The sequence below is a fragment of the Heteronotia binoei genome, chromosome 19 (assembly GCF_032191835.1).
Source record: "Heteronotia binoei isolate CCM8104 ecotype False Entrance Well chromosome 19, APGP_CSIRO_Hbin_v1, whole genome shotgun sequence".
Taxonomy (NCBI): Eukaryota; Metazoa; Chordata; class Lepidosauria; order Squamata; family Gekkonidae; genus Heteronotia; species Heteronotia binoei.
This window is the reverse complement of record NC_083241.1, coordinates 31,199,916-31,215,521: the sequence shown is the minus strand read 5'-3', so window position 1 is coordinate 31,215,521 and position 15,606 is coordinate 31,199,916. Positions and strand designations below refer to the sequence as shown.

The 15,606-nt window shown below is 47.8% G+C and overlaps 1 protein-coding gene across 1 annotated transcript in view; it reads left to right on the top strand.

Moving 5' to 3' along the window:
• The window catches only part of HEXA (hexosaminidase subunit alpha), a 33,333-nt gene extending 26,450 nt beyond the window's left edge, over positions 1 to 6,883 (top strand). Inside the window, exons 11-14 of the mRNA XM_060260384.1 lie at positions 2,182 to 2,362; positions 2,618 to 2,708; positions 4,868 to 4,972; positions 6,623 to 6,883. Of these exons, the coding sequence (XP_060116367.1) occupies positions 2,182 to 2,362; positions 2,618 to 2,708; positions 4,868 to 4,972; positions 6,623 to 6,686 (441 nt within the window). The 3' untranslated portion in view covers positions 6,687 to 6,883. The remainder of the gene's footprint in view (positions 1 to 2,181; positions 2,363 to 2,617; positions 2,709 to 4,867; positions 4,973 to 6,622) is intronic.
• Positions 6,884 to 15,606: the final 8,723 nt, after the last annotated feature.

Genomic DNA, 15,606 nt, shown 5'->3' with positions numbered 1-15,606 from the left:
GCTATGGCTGACCCAAGGCCATTCCAGCAGGTGCAAGTGGGGGAGTGGGGAATCAAACCCGGTTCTCCCGGATAAGAGTCCGCACACTTAACCACTACACCAAACTGGCTCTCAAACTTCCTTCCAAACTGGAAGGAAATAAATGGGGGGTGGAGGCAGAGGTGGAAAGAAAGCAACTTTAACTTTAAATGTATTCTCCAAGCTGCGAGCTGGCTTAACTTGGAGAAATGATCTACCTTCTCCAAGCCAGCCAATGCAGTGGTGGGGGCCTCTGGAGCCACAGTTTGGCCACACCCCTGTGCTAAATAATGCAGTTTCAACCCACTTCAGTGACCCTTTGCAAGTAGATTTTCCCTTTTACACAGTAAAATTCAGTTGCAAAGTGCTTTGGAAGTGTGCTATTTAGTGTATGTGAAAGCGCCCAAGTCTTAATACGCTGCCTGGGTCATGAATCGGGGAAAGGTGCCCCTCAGTGGCTTTGGGAAATTCCCAGAGTTGCATTTTCTCACAGGTTTTAAACTGGGGCACTGGGGACATCCCAAACCTCAGCGTGGTGTGATGACATTAGAGTGTTGGCCTGGGATCTTGGAAACCTGGGCTTGAATTCTCCACTCTGCCCATGGAAACTCGCTGGGTGATCAGTGACAGACACACTCAGCCTAACCTACCTCGGAGGGCTGTTGTGAGGGTATAATGGAGGACAGCAGAACAACGTCAACTGCTTTTGTTCCCACATTGAAGAGAACAGCAGGGTATAAATAACATACATCCATAAAGCCTCAGGGCCATATTCTACCCAGTGTGAGAGGACATCACAAGAAAGGAGTCTGATGTTTGCCTCTGGCAGTCTGCATCTGTGTTGATTCCCAGGACCTCTCCCAGTTTCTTGTTGTGTGCAAGTTTATGGGCATGCTGTGTGAACACTTTCCCTCCAGCCCATTGGGCTGTTCCAAGAGCACCCAGCTTTTGGAACACTGAAGGTATACAATGACTTGCTAGTGGTGTTTGGTGCCTGTGTTGTCAGCACATAACATATGGACGAATTACGTAGCTCTCCTGGCTTTGTACCCTTTTCAGACTGCAGGGGGCAGTCTTGAGTTTGGAGCCCTTCTGCAGGTAGAAATGGAATACCCAAAGGTCAGGTCCATTCTCCTTCCATTCTCAAGGCAGGGAGGTTTGGCTACATGGGAACCATCTTTTGCCATACTGCTTCAGAGGCCTTCTCCCTCGCTGCAGAGCTAACTACTTCCCTGGCCTTCTTTCAAACATCTTACGAACATAACAGAAGCTGTATTGGATCAGGCCAGTGGCCCATCCAGTCCAACGAAAAACCCAAGTGCCATCAGGAGATTCACCAGTGAGGCCAGAACTCCAGAAGCCCTCCCATTGTTGCCCCCCCCCCAAGCACCAGGAATACAGAGTATCACTGCCCCGGACTTAAGAACATAAGAGAATCCGTGTTGGATCAGGCCAGTGGCCCTCCAGTCCAATGCTCTGTGTCACACAGTGGCCAAAACCCAGGTACCATCAGGAGGTTCGCCACCAGAACCAGAACTCCAGGAGCCCTCCCACTCTTGCTCCCCAAGCACCAAGAAGACAGAGCATCACTGCCTCAAACACAATGGTCCATCTATACCTGGTGGCTAGTAGCCACTCATGGACCTCTGTGCCATCTGTTTCTCCAATCCCCTCTTGAAGCTGTTTACCCTTGTAGCTGCCACCACTTCCTGTGGGAGTGAATTCCACATGCTCATTTTCTCCCTTCCCTCCGCCTGCTCCCTTTTGCAAAACCTTTCTGTGGCCTCCTCGTCTTGACCTTTGTCTCCAGCTGCTTCTCTCCCTGTCTGATTGCTCTGTGCCTTTCACCCGTCCCCTCCCTGCCGATTCACTGTAAGGCTTCTGAGGATGAGCGGCACCACTTTTACAAGACATATAACTTACATAAAACTCCCATAAAACTCCAGATGTCCCTGACCAGCCCTCTTGGAGCGACACATCTCTTTCCACCCTGCGTCTGCAGCTGCTGCCAGGTGCCGAGAAGCACCCCATAGGGAGTTGTTATGAAACTGCAGACGCGGGCGTCTATAATCTTACAGGCTTTTGCATCTTGAAAGCTCCTGCGCTGTCTGAGAGAAGCATGGCTGGCTCCCATCCCTGACACCGTTTTCCACTCTTACCCAGGTGAAGCCCGACACCATCATACATGTGTGGAAGCAGGATTCTGGGCGCTATCCAAACGAGACAGCACGTGTCACCAAAGCCGGCTACCAGGCCCTGTTGTCTGCCCCTTGGTATCTTAACTATATCTCCTACGGGCAGGACTGGATAGGGATTTACCTGGTGGAACCCCTGGAGTTCGAAGGTGTGTGCTCTCTTGGGCCTGCTTGCCCCGTCCCTCCTAGAATTGGGTACAGAAAGGGCGGGAGAATCGGAAGTGCACCGGGAGGTCACAGAAGCGGTCCGTTTGGAGCCAGCCTGAGTCTCCAAAGCCAGCAAGGAAAATCCAGACCTGGGTCCCAAACGGAACTTCAGCATAGACTCTTAACTGCTGAGCTACTTCTAGTTTGTTTCCTGCCAGCTTGCAGTCTTGAATTAATTCCTTCCCTCCCCCCAATAGGCAGTGTGCAGCAGAAAGATCTGGTGATTGGCGGCGAGGCCTGTATGTGGGGCGAATACGTGGATGTCACGAACCTGAGCCCAAGACTCTGGTGAGTAGCAAGGACCTTCAGGAGGCCATCCAGGGCTCATAATGAGAAAGTGCAGTGTAGCAATTCAGGTAGGCAGCCATGTTGATCTGAAACAGCAGAACAAAGTTAGAGTTCAGTGGCACCTTTAAGACCAGGGGTGGCCAAACTGTAGCTCGAGAGCCGCATGTGCCTCTTTCACACATATTGTGTGGCTCTCAAAGCCCCCACCGCTTCATTGGCCAGCTTGGTGAAGGCATTTGTTTCTTTAAATCACCTGTTCAATCACCTTTAATGCATTCTCCAAGCCAGCAAGCAGCTTGGAGAATGCATTAAAGTTAAAGTTGCTTTCTTTCCACCTCTCCATCCCTCCTCTCTCTCCCACCTATTTCCTTCCTTCCTTCCTTCCTTCCTTCCTTCCTTCCTTCCTTCCTTCCTTCCTTCCTTCCTTCCTTCCTTCCTTCCTTCCTTCCTTCTCTCAAACATGTGACATTCATGTCTTGTGGATATGAAACATCTGACGTTTATTCTATGTGGCTCTTACGTTAAGCAAGTTTGGCCACCCCTGCTCTACGCCCTGTTGTTGGTCTTCCAGAGGAACTGGTTGGCCCCTGTGTGAGACAGGATGCTGGACTGGGTGGACCACTGGTCTGATCCAGCAGGGCTCTTCTGATGTTCTTTGATCACTGCTATATGAGATGGCCCCAGACGGTATCTGTATAGCAACCATTTTCCCTCCCACCCCATAACAAAGCAGCATTTGTTATGAGTGATGCCATAACCCCCACTCCTATCCAGTCCTGCCCGTAGGAGATATAGTTAAGATACCAAGGGGCAGACAACAGGGCCCGGTAGCCGGCTTTGGTGACACGTGCTGTCTCGTTTGGATAGCGCCCAGAATCCTGCTTCCACACATGTATGATGGTGTCGGGCTTCACCTGGGGAGCTTCCTTGAATTCCTTGCCAGGCCAGTGTGCCTCTCTGTATCCTGTCCCAGCAAGGAAACCCAGTGCTTTGGGCACCACATAGTCAGAACTCATGCACAGTTATACCTTTATTTGAAGTAGAACAAGTAGAACACTGGACACCTTATTTGAAGGTGTCCAGTGACACCTTTAAAACCGACAAGGTATAAGTCTTTGTGGGCAAGCACACTTCTTCAGATACAGTGAACAGAATTTTTGCAGCTATTGCATATGCAGGGGTGGCCAACAGTAGCTCTCCAGAAGTTTTTTGCCTACAACTCCCATCGGTCCCAGCCATTGGCCATGCTGGCTGGGGCTGATGGGAGTTGTAGGCAAAAAACATCTGGAGAGCTACCATTGGCCACCTCTGGCATATAGAAAGAAGATGATATTGGATTTATATCCCGTCCTCCACTCCGAATCTCAGAGTCTCAGAGCGGCTCACAATCTCCTTTATCTTCTCCCCCCACAACAGACACCCCGTGAGGTGGGTGGGGCTGAGAGGGCTCTCACAGCAGCTGCCCTTTCAAGGACAACTTCTGCCAGAGCTATGGCTGACCCAAGGCCATGCCAGCAGGTGCAAGTGGAGGAGTGGGGAATCAAACCCGGTTCTCCCGGATAAGAGTCCGCACACTTAACCACTACACCAAACTGGGGGGATTGGTTGCCAGGAAGGGCGAATTAAGAGTCAAGACAGAGCTTATTATTCCTGTTTGATCCTCAAATCTGCTAAACATCTTCATTATGCTGTATAATTTCCTGCTCACCCTTAACCTATATGGACGGAATGGTAATTTCCAATTTTATTTCTGTCTCTGTCTTGACTCTACTTGGCCCTTCCTGGCAACTGCTACTCCCTTCCTATATGTAATGGTTGAGGAAATTCTGTTTCACTGTCTCTGAAGACGTGTACACACACAAAAGCTTATACCTTGAAAAAAACTGTGTTGCTCTTGAAGGTGCCACTGGACTCAAACTTTGCTCTGCTACTTCAGACCAACACAGCTGCCCACCTGAATTTATTTGGGGCAGTGATGCTCTGTCTCCTTTGTGTTTGGAGGGGCCACAGTGGGAGGGCTTCTGGACTTGCGTCCCTACTGGTGAACCTCCTGATGGCACCTGGGTTTTGGCCACTGTGTGACATAGAGGGCTGGACAGGATGTGCCATTGGCCTGATCTAACACAGCTTCTCTTACATTCTTGCGTTCTTTCCTCAAGGCCTAGAGCTGGAGCTGTGGCAGAGCGGTTGTGGAGCAACAGGACTGTCCGAAACCTGCAAGATGCTTATAGGAGGCTGGCAGACTTCCGATGTATGCTGCTGAGGTAAGGGCACATCTGACGACGCCTTTTGAGTAGCTCTGGGGGTAGCATCTAGCTGGAGAGCGTGTTAAAGATGGCAAGGTGTCACTGTTGGTCCTGTGCGAAAAACAACACTTGTGTGAATTTCTGTGCCGGGATCCCCATCCTTTTTGAGCCTGCAGGCACCTTTGGAATTCTGACATTGTGCGGTAGATGCAGCCACCAAATGGCTGCTGCAGGAGGCAGAGCCAGTCACAAAATGGCTGCCATAGGACACAGAGCCAGCTGCAAAATGGCTGCCATCACTTACCTTCAGTCATACAGTGAAGATCCTTATGCTGTGGTGGCAATTGCAGTGGTTGGAAATCGGCACAGCCAATCAAAATCTCCAGTGGCCAATCAGAGGCTCTGCTGGGCAAAAGCCCCACCTGGCTCCACCCCCTTTCTGAAAACATTTTGCAGGCACCAGGAAAGGTTCCTGTGGGCATCATGGTTGGTGACCCCTGGCCTGTGCTTTGATGCATCTCCACCTGTCTTGAGCTGTGTGTCCTAACCTCTGGCTAGATCCAGATAAGACACTGAGCAGTGGTTAAAGAAACTTCAGCTCTGATGTCTGAACTGACACACAGGTGAGGGGTGAAGAAGGCCATGGCTTAGGACGGTCCTCTTGTTGGTTAGCTGCACTTTGGCACAAACCCTGGTTAATGTTTGTTGAAAAAGGGGTGTCCACTACACCAAGGACTAGCCTCTGTTGCTATGTGAGAGTGTCGGGGGAGGTTACGTGTCCCCAGCCTTAGAAAAGCTTATTTTCAGAACTCAAGAAGCTGCCTTCTACTGAATCAAACTTTTGGTCCATCAGGGTCAGCATTGTCTACTCAGACTAGCAGCAGCTCTCCAGGGTCTCAGGCAGAGGTCTTTTACATCATCTGCTACCCAGTCCCTTTCACTGGAGATGCTGGGGATTGAGGGAGGGACAGTGGCTCAGTGGTAGACTATCTGCTTGGTATGCAGAAGGTCCCAGGATGAGTCCCCAGCATCTCAAAAGATCTGGAAGGCAGGTGATGTGAAAGACCTTCGCTTGAGACTCTGGAGGGCTGCAGCCTGTCCTAAGCAACCAACACTGACCTTAATGGAGCAAGGGTCTTGTTCAGGATAAAGCAGCTTCATGTGTGAACCAGGGACTTCCTGCATGCCAGGCAGATAGACTACCACTGAGCCAGGGTCCCAGATCAAGGTCTTCCCCATCACCTGTTACAGGGTTGGCCAGACTTGCTTAATGTAAGAGCTACATAGAATAAACATCAGATGTTGGAGAGCCGCAAGATAGGAAGGCAGGCAGGCCGGCCGGCCGGCAAATAGATGAGGGGAGGAGAAAGAAAGCAACTTTAACTTTAAATGAATTCTCCAAGCCGCTGGCTTGGCTTTGAGAAGTGATTTAAGGAGACAGATGCCTCTCCTATGCCAGCCACAGGGCAGTGGAGGCATTGAGAGCCGCACAATATGTGTGAAAGAGCCACATGTGGCTCCTGAGCCACAGTTTGGCCACCCCTGACCTATTAACTGGTCCTTTAAACAGAAAATGCCAGGAGCTGAACCAAAGGCTTTTCTGCATGTCAAGCAGATGCTCTACCTCTGAGCCACAGCCTAACACTTTCTGTTCTTTCTCTCTTGCAGGCGAGGGATCCGGGCACAGCCCCTCTTCACAGGATATTGTGAACACGAATACGACAGTGTTTGATGGGTGCCCTCTGCTCAGGGGACAGCGCGCGCTGGCTGTGTCTCTGGGCAAGCTGGAGTGGCTTCTTTTTCAATTGACATGGTACATCAAAGGGAAATCCATCCATCGTGGCTCATGGATAACTGCATCCCCCCCACAACAAGCACTACTCTCTCTATTTTTTTAATAAATAATTTGGTCCAGTAGACCCTGATGGAGACAATGCCTTCCTGTTTATCGTGCTTTGATGCCCTGGCAGCTGTATAGAGCAGGGGTGGCCGACGGTAGCTCTCCAGATGTTTTTTGCCTACAACTCCCATCAGCCCCAGCCAGCATGGCCAATGGCTGGGGCTGATGGGAGTTGTAGCCAAAAAACATCTGGAGAGCTACCGTTGGCTACCCCGGTATAGAGAAACTGCATTAAAGGGATCAAGATAGAGATTTAGGGTTGCCAACCTCTGGGTGAGGTCTGGGGATCTTCCAGAACAACAACCGATCTCCAATTGAAGTAAAGCCATTCCCCTGAAGAAAATGGCTACTTTAGAAGATGGACGCTATGGCATTGAGAGCCAGTTTGGTGAAGTGGTTAAGTGCACAGACTCTTATCTCAGAGACCCAGTTTTGATTCCCCATTCCTCCACTTGCAGCTGCTGGAATGGCCTTGGGTCAGCCATAGCTCTTGCAGGAGTTGTCCTTGAAAGGACAGCTCCTATAAGAGCTCTCTCAGCCCCACCTGCTTCACAGGATGTCTGTTGGGGTGGGGGGAAGGAAGTAAAGGAGATTGTGGCCTGCTCTGAGATTCAGAGTATAGGACAGAATATAAGTCTAAAATCATCATCTTCATTGTTCCCTGCTGTGCTGTCACTCCTCTTCAGGCTCCACCCCCCAAAATCTCCAGCTGTTTCCCAGCCCAGAGTTGGCAACCCTAATAAAGACAGAAATACTTTTTGTGGAAGTTTGGTAATTTACTAATGCCTTTTGTGGTGAAGAAATTTTGCTCACCTCTCCAGCCACAGCCCAACCGCCTCTCCAAAGCCTCCCACTACCTCCTTTATACAGATGCCTTTCTTGTCTTGGACGCTTGGTGGTGATGTAACTTCCTAGGTCACTGGAGCCACTTCCAGTTTCTAGAGTGCTTCTTTATATAGGTGTCTTGGGTGCCTGGTGATGATGTCACTGCTGGGGCCACTGGAGCCATTTTTGGTTTTTAGAGTACCTCCTTTAAATAGGTGCCTTCCTTCTTGGGTGCCTGGTGATGATGTCACTTCCTGGGCTACTGGTCCCACTCTTTTAGAGTACCTCCTTTTTATAGGTGTCTTCTTGTCCTGGGCACTTGGTGATGATGTCACTTCCGGGACTAGTGGATCCCCTTCTGGTTTCTAGAGGCAGCTGTAAGTGGTGCATTGCTGTTACCAACATCCATTCTAATTTTGATGGGCAGTACAATGGGCAAGGGATGATATCACTTGCCGCTGGATCAACTTTTGGTTTCTAGAGTACCTCCTTTATATAGGTTCCTTTCATCTTGTCTTGGGCACTTGGTGATGATGTCACTACTAAGACTTATGGATCCCCTTCTGGTTTCTAGAGGCAGCTGCAAGTGGTGCATCGCTGTTACCAACATCCATTTTAATTTTGATGGGCATTACAATAGCTGGATTTCTATTGCTCTCTGCCTCAGAGACTCTGAGCCGGTTAGAAACAAATGTGTTTATTGAAAACCAAGCCAGAAGCAAGTGCTGTGAAACCACATTGTAGAATGTTTCAAGGGGGGTACACCAGAGTATGAACTTAGACTAGAGCCAGTGTGGTGTAATAGTTTGCATATCGAATCAGGAATGGGGAGATCTGAGTTCAAGTAACTTCACAGCGCTTTACCTTAGGATCGGGGGCGGGGGGGGGGGCTCAGTACCCCAGGATCCTGTTCTCATACCCCCTTGCAGCCTCAGATCTAGGGGGGAAGGGAGTTTGAAGACATACTGTTTATTTAATATATTTATTGTTTTTTACACAACATTTCTATGCTGCCTTTCCACCAAGCTTAGGGTTCCCAAGGTGACGAACGATCAAAAACATTCAAACAAGCTTTTTGAAACACGTAATATAAAACTCGGTTAAAAACCGCAATTAAATCGCATATATAGTTAAAACACATAACAGAGGATAGAAGGGCAGTGACGGAACTAGGGATGCCAGTCTCCAGGTGGGGCCTGAGGGACCCCGAAATAACTGCTAATTTCCAGACTTCAGAGATCAGTTCCCCTGAAGAAAATGGCTGCTTGAAAAATGGACTATAGGACATTGTGAAGAGGGACCCCTGAATAATTAATGAATACCCCTATAATAATAAATGAAAATATGGTTTTGCCTTCAGAAGAGAATGTCTGATGGAACATTTAGAGTGACGGTTGGAGGCCACAAAATGGGAGTGGATTCAAGGTTGTAAAAGTAGATAAAAGAGGCCCCTCAAAGGAGCTTCTGCTAAGCTGATAATGCATGAAGACAGAACGTATGGAAAATTACTGGAAGGAAAGCGAGGGGGTGGGGAAATGTTGAGTAGATAAGCCTGCTTGTTTTGGGTGTGAATAAAAAGGGTCTGAATGGAATGATTTTAACTTAGTTATTTTAAAGGCATATGCCTTGTTAAGTTCAGCTTTGGTGCCAGAGTAAAAATCGTTTTCATACCAGCAGTGTGTACGGACCCTGTTATTTTCCTGCTACAATTGTATCCCTCTGAGGTCCCGCCCCTACCCAGGCTCCATCCCTCAAATCCCAGGAGTTTCTCAACATGACCCTGGCAATCCTAGACAGAACACCAGACGAAACTGGTAAGTCTTCACCCACTGACAATGATAGTAAGGGATGGATGGATCTCAACTTGGAGGGAATGACACAGTTTTGGTGCTGCAAAGACCCTTTCTCTGGTTGCCACCAATCTAGTCTCAGAAGAGCTCCTAAATGGGAGGTTCATAACAGAATGAGAGTGTGTCAAGTTCCAGCCAACTTCATGTGACCCCAGTGTTGCGCTCATTTGTTACGAGATCTGACACTTTGTTGGGCTGGACCATGTTAGTCATACAATGTAACATGAGGTACCCAAGATCAATGCTCCCTCTAAGCTGTGTTGAGTCTTGTGAGCAAAAATTCTACTTTGTGAGCTATTGGCATTAAAGCTGTGAGCTCCTGCATAAATTAGTTTGCTCTGGGGCCATTATTCCTGAGCTAAGACAAAAATGTGTGAGCCGGAGACTAAAAAACAGCAGGCTCACACTAAGAGGGAACACTGCCTGAGATATAAACTTTATAAAGATGATTTCAGATGCCAAATGGCAATAGTCTTGATTGGATTAGGTGTGATATGCAGAGGAATAGTAGGCATGGGGATATCATAATTGGTAATAAGACAGAAAAACCTAGGTCTCAGTTTGGTCCAGGAATGCAAAGAATAAATGGACCCGAGTCTGAAGAAGTCAGCAGTGACTCACAAAAGCTCATACCCTGCCACAAATTTTGTTAAGTCTTCAAGGTACTACTTTCTACAGCTATAAGAAACCACAACATTCAAAAATCAGTGGGGGTGGGACGGGACATTTTTAACCTTCCAGGACTTTCAGTTGCTGACCTAAGTAGCAGTTCTGTTCGAAAGGAATTTCAGAGGGAGATTAAAGACTGCAGAATTGCAACTGATAATGAAGCTCAGTGCATCCTCTTGGGCTGAACTGAGACCTGGGTTTCTTCTCATTACAATGGCTGCTATTGGTATCTGGCATCTGAAATCATTTCACTCTCTTAAGATGTAAGGACACACATTCTAGCTGTATCTGAAAAAGTGAACAGTGAACTGAAAGCTCATGCCCTGCAACTAATTTTGTTAATCATTAAGGTGCTATTGGACTCTTGCTCCTTCCACTAACAAACAAATTGTGCTGTCTCTTTCTTTCTTTCTTTCTTTCTTTCTTTCTTTCTTTCTTTCTTTCTTTCTTTCTTTCTTTCTTTCTTTCTTTCTTTCTTTCTTTCTTTCTCTCTTTCTCTCTTTCTCTCTTTCTCTCTTTCTCTCTTTCTCTCTTTCTCTCTTTCTCTCTCTCTCTCTCTCTTCTCTCTCTCTTTCTCTCTTCTTCTCTCTTCTCTCTCTCTCTCTCTCTCTCTCTTCTCTCTCTCTCTCTCTCTCTCTCTTTCTCTTTCTCTCTCTCTTTCTCTCTCTTTCTCTCTCCCTCTCTCCTTCCTTCCTTCCTTCCTTCCTTCCTTCCTTCCTTCCTTCCTTCCTTCCTTCCTTCCTTCCTTCCTTCCTTCCTTCCTTCCTTCCTTCCTTCCATTAGAACAGGTAAGGGGGATCTCTCCAAGTGAAATAATGTGTTCCTTTCAGACTGAACAAAACACACTCGCTGATAGTGATGATTTTTAAAAAAAGTTTTAAAAGCAAGGGGGGTGGTTAATGTGAAGAAAGGCAGCTAGTGAGATGGGAGGGGAGAGCGGGAGCCCACGTGTTGAACTGGATGGAACCATAAATGTATTTTTAAAATACTTAGCTATCTACTTCCAGTCATTAAACCATGGAATCCAATCCAAGTGTTGTAATTCCTAAACAGGAATTTTATTTTTTTGAAAGAAAATAAAACCCCAGGTATGCACATAGAAATCTAATATTTAAAAACACATAGAAATCTAATCTTTAAAAAAAACCCTTTTCAGAATAAGACAGAATAATTTCCCTTTATTTCCCCTTCTCCCAGATATTTCCTGCCCCCCTTGCTTTTTAAACATGTGTGATCAGGACTCGAAGCAAGCAGCAGGGCAGGGCTTTTCTGAAGAATCTTCCCCCTTCCTGGAAGTGTGCATGCACAGGAAACCTTATATCTGGAACAAGACTTCGTTAGTCTTGGACAGGGGTTGCCAAACTCTGGCTTGGGAGCCACATGTGGCTCTTTCACACATTGTGTGGCTCTTGGAGCCCCCACCACCCCATTGACTGGCTTGTCTCTTTAAATCACTTCTCCAAGCCAAGTCAGCTGGAGAATGCATTTAAAGTTAAAGTTGTTTTCTTTTCAACTCTCCCTTCCTGCTCCCTCCCCCATCTCCTCCCTCTCTCCCTTCCATCCATCTTGTGGCTCTCAAACATCTGACATTCATGTCTCATTGGCTCTTGAACATCTGACATTCATATCTTGTTGCTCTCAAACATCTGACATATATTCAATGTGGCTCTTACATTAAGCAACTTTGGCCAACCCTGGTCTTGAGAGTGCCTTGGGATTCCATCTTTTAGCGTCTTTTCTTCCACTTTCCCTCCCTCCCTCTCCAAACGAGGGAAGACAGGCTTGGCAAAGGATAGGGGCACCTTCTTTTGGGGCTCATAGAATTGCACCCCCTGGTCCAATCTTTTTGAAACTTGGTGGGTACTTTGGGGAGAGACACTAGATGCTATACTGAAAATCTGGTGCCTCTACCCAAAAAAACAGCCCCCCCCAGAGTCCCAGATACCCGTGGATCAATTCTCTATTATTTTCTATGGGAATAAATCTCCATAGGGAATAATAGAGTTCCCAGCAGACATTTCCTGCCCCTCCCCCCGCTTTCTGATGACCCTGAAGCGGGGGGAGGGTCTCCAAACCGGGGGATCCCCTGCCCCCACCTGGGGATTGGCAACCCTAGGTACCAGAGCAGAGTTTAGCTGGGAACACAGCCCATCAGCACTGAACTGAATCATTTAGCATACACACAGTTTTCTAGCAAACAAGCACACAAGCTTATCAGATTTCAAAGGTCCCTCCTTTGCAGAGTTCTCTCTAGTAAAATTCTGTGACATCGTCCCTTCACTTATTACAGCAAGACGCCTCCAAGAGGCCGCTTCTCTTAAATAGCTAGCCAGCTTGGGCATGCACCTGCTCAGGCAGGAGTTAGTGCTCCAACAGATAATTACATCAGACATTTTAGTTTTGGAGGCAAAGCATGCTCTTATTCATTATATTCATTATTATGGGGGTATTAATTATTCAGAGGCTCCGCCTTCACATGCGCAGGGCTGTTTTGTTTTTGTTTTTTTAAAGCAGGAACGCTCAGGAACGCAGTTCCAGCTGTCTTGGCAATGGCATAGGGTTGCCAATCCCCAAGTGGGGGCAGGAGATCTCCTGGTTTGGAGGCCCTCCCCCTGCTTCAGGGTCGTCAGAAAGCAGGGGGAGGAGAGGGAAATGTCTGCTGGGAACTCTGTTATTCCCTATGGAGATTTATTCCCATAGAAAATCATGGAGAATTGATCCGCTGGTATCTGGGGCTCTGCGGGGGCTGTTTTTTGGGGTAGAGGCACCAAATTTTCTGTATAACATCTAGTGCCTCTCCCCAAAGTACCCACCAAGTTTCAAAAAGATTGGACCAGGGGGTGCAATTCTATGAGCCCCAAAAGAAGGTGCCCCTATCCTTCATTATTTCCTATGGAAGGAAGGAATTGAAAAGGTGTGCCGTCCCTTTAAATGTGATAGCCAGAACTCCCTTTGGAGTTCAATTATGTTTGTCACAGCCGTGATCTTGGCTCCACCCCTAATGTCTACTGGCTCCACCCCCAAAGACCCCAGATATTTCTTGAATTGGACTTGGCAACCCTACAATGGCATCAGGGTGTGGTCTAATATGTAAATGAATTCCTGCTGGGCTTTTTCTACAGAAAGCCCTATGTGAAACATTGGTGACATCAGGGGGTGTGGCCTAATAGGCAAATGAGTCCCTGTGGGCTTTTTCCACAAAAAAGCCCTGTGTGAAACAACGTCAGAGGGTGTGGCCTAATATGATGTCAGGGGTGTGTGGCTTAATATGCAGATAAGTTCCTACTGGGCTTTTTCTACACAAAAAGCCCTGCACAGGTGTGTGCTCTTTTTCCTTCTCCCAAGTTTGCTCCCCAAACAGGGAAGACAGGCTTGGCTAAGCAGCAGTCCCAGTAGAGGAAGCAAGAAGAGAGAGTGGGGAGATTTTCTCTGGTGCACGTGTGTGCGCTCTCTTTTTCCTTCCCCCTCAGAGAGGTATTTCCACACAACAGTAGTAGCAGCCAGGAGGAGGAGGCAGGAGATGGTCAGTTGCTCCCTGGATAGATACCAGCCCTGCAGGGGCTAGATATGGCCCACAAGCCACACATTTGACACCCCTGCTGAAGGGAATTCTGCAGTTCTGGCACCATGACGAAGAACCTTTCTCAGGTTGCCATCCATCCAGCCTCAGAAGGGTGAGGGAGGCCAAGGAAGATGGCTGCAGAAGTTGGTAGGTTCAGAAGGGTGTAAAGTGCCATCAAGTTGCAGCCAACTTATGGTGACTCTGTGGGGTTGCCAAGTCCAATTCAAGAAATATCTGGGGACTTTGGGGGTGGAGCCAGGAGCAAGTTTGTGACAAGCATAACTGAACTCCAAAGGGAGTTCTGGCCATCACATTTAAAGGGACTGCACACCTTTTAAATGCCTTCCCTTCATTGGAAATAGTGGATAGGGATTTCTTCTTTTGGGGCTCATAGAATTGGATCCTCTGGTCCAATCCTTTTGAAACTTGGAGGGTGCTTTGAAGAGAGGCATCAGATACTATGCTGCAAATTTGGTGCCTCTACCTATTCCACTGAAATCCACCCATTTTGACCAGAGGAACTGTGCATAAGATTGCCCAGTCTCAAGCCTTGGTCTACCCTGCAAGGTCATTGTGAAGATAAAATGGAGGAAGGGAAAACCCTGGGAGCTGTGAGGAAGGATAGGGTAGAAGAAGTAAGAGGCAGGTATGGTTTCAGCTGACCACATAGTGCTACATGCTTTGATAGGAATGGCACACTTACCAATTTGGTGTAGTGATTAAGAGTGGCGGACTCTAATCTGGAGAAGTGAGTTTGATTCCCCACTCCTCCACTTGCATCCAGTTGGGTGACCTTGGGCCAGTCACAGTTCTTTCAAGAGCAGTTCTCTCAGAGCTCTCTCACAGGGTGTTTACTCTGGGGATAGGAAGGAAAGGAGATTCTAAGTTGTTCTGAGACTCTGAGTGAAGGGCAGGGTATAAACCCAATCTCCTCTTCCTTCTACCAGTTGTGTTTGGCTTATTTGGGGAAGTATAAAGAGGGTTGCCAACTTCCAGGTGATGGCTGGAGATCTGGAATTCCAGCTGGCCTCCAGATTACAGAGATTGGCTCCCCTGGAAAAAATAGCTTTTCCAGAGGGTGGAGTCTATGGCATCATACCTAAGGTTGCCAACTCTGGGTAGGGAAGTACCTGGAGATTTTGTTTTGGGGGGGATGGCGCCTGGGAAAGGCAGGATTTGGGGAGGGGAGGGACTTTGGCAGGATATCATACCCTCCAAAGCAGCCATTTTCTCTAGAGGAACTGTTCTTGGTTGCCTAGAGATCAATTGTAATTGCAGGAGATCTTAGGGATGCTACTTAGAACGTGGCAACCAGGTTTGCCAGCTCCAGGTTTGGAAATATCTGGAGATTTTGGGGGTGGGGCCTGATGAGGATGGAGTTTGGGGAGGGGAGGGACTTCAATGGGGTATAAGGCCATAGAGTCCACCTTCCGAAGCCGCCATTTTCTCCAGGTGAACTGTTCTCTGTTACCTGAAGAACAGTTGTAATCAATGTTCCCTGTAAGCTGCAGAGTCTTGTGAGCAAGAATTCTACTTTGTGAGCTACTGATTTTGAAGTTGTGAGCTACTGGCATGAAAGTTGTGGGCTACTGCATAAATTATTGTGCTCTGGGGTCCTCCTTCCTGAGTTAAGACAAAAAACTGAGTTGGAGACTAAAAATCTGTGAGCTAGCTCACGCTAACTCAGCTTAGAGGGAACACTGGTTGCAATCCCAGGAGATCTCTAGCCACCACCTGGAGGTGGTCAGGTCACCCTTATTGATGACTCTCCATAACCCAATAAGATCCCTTCTTTCCCCATACACCACCCTACCCAGCATCAGAATCTCCATGTATTCCCTAAACC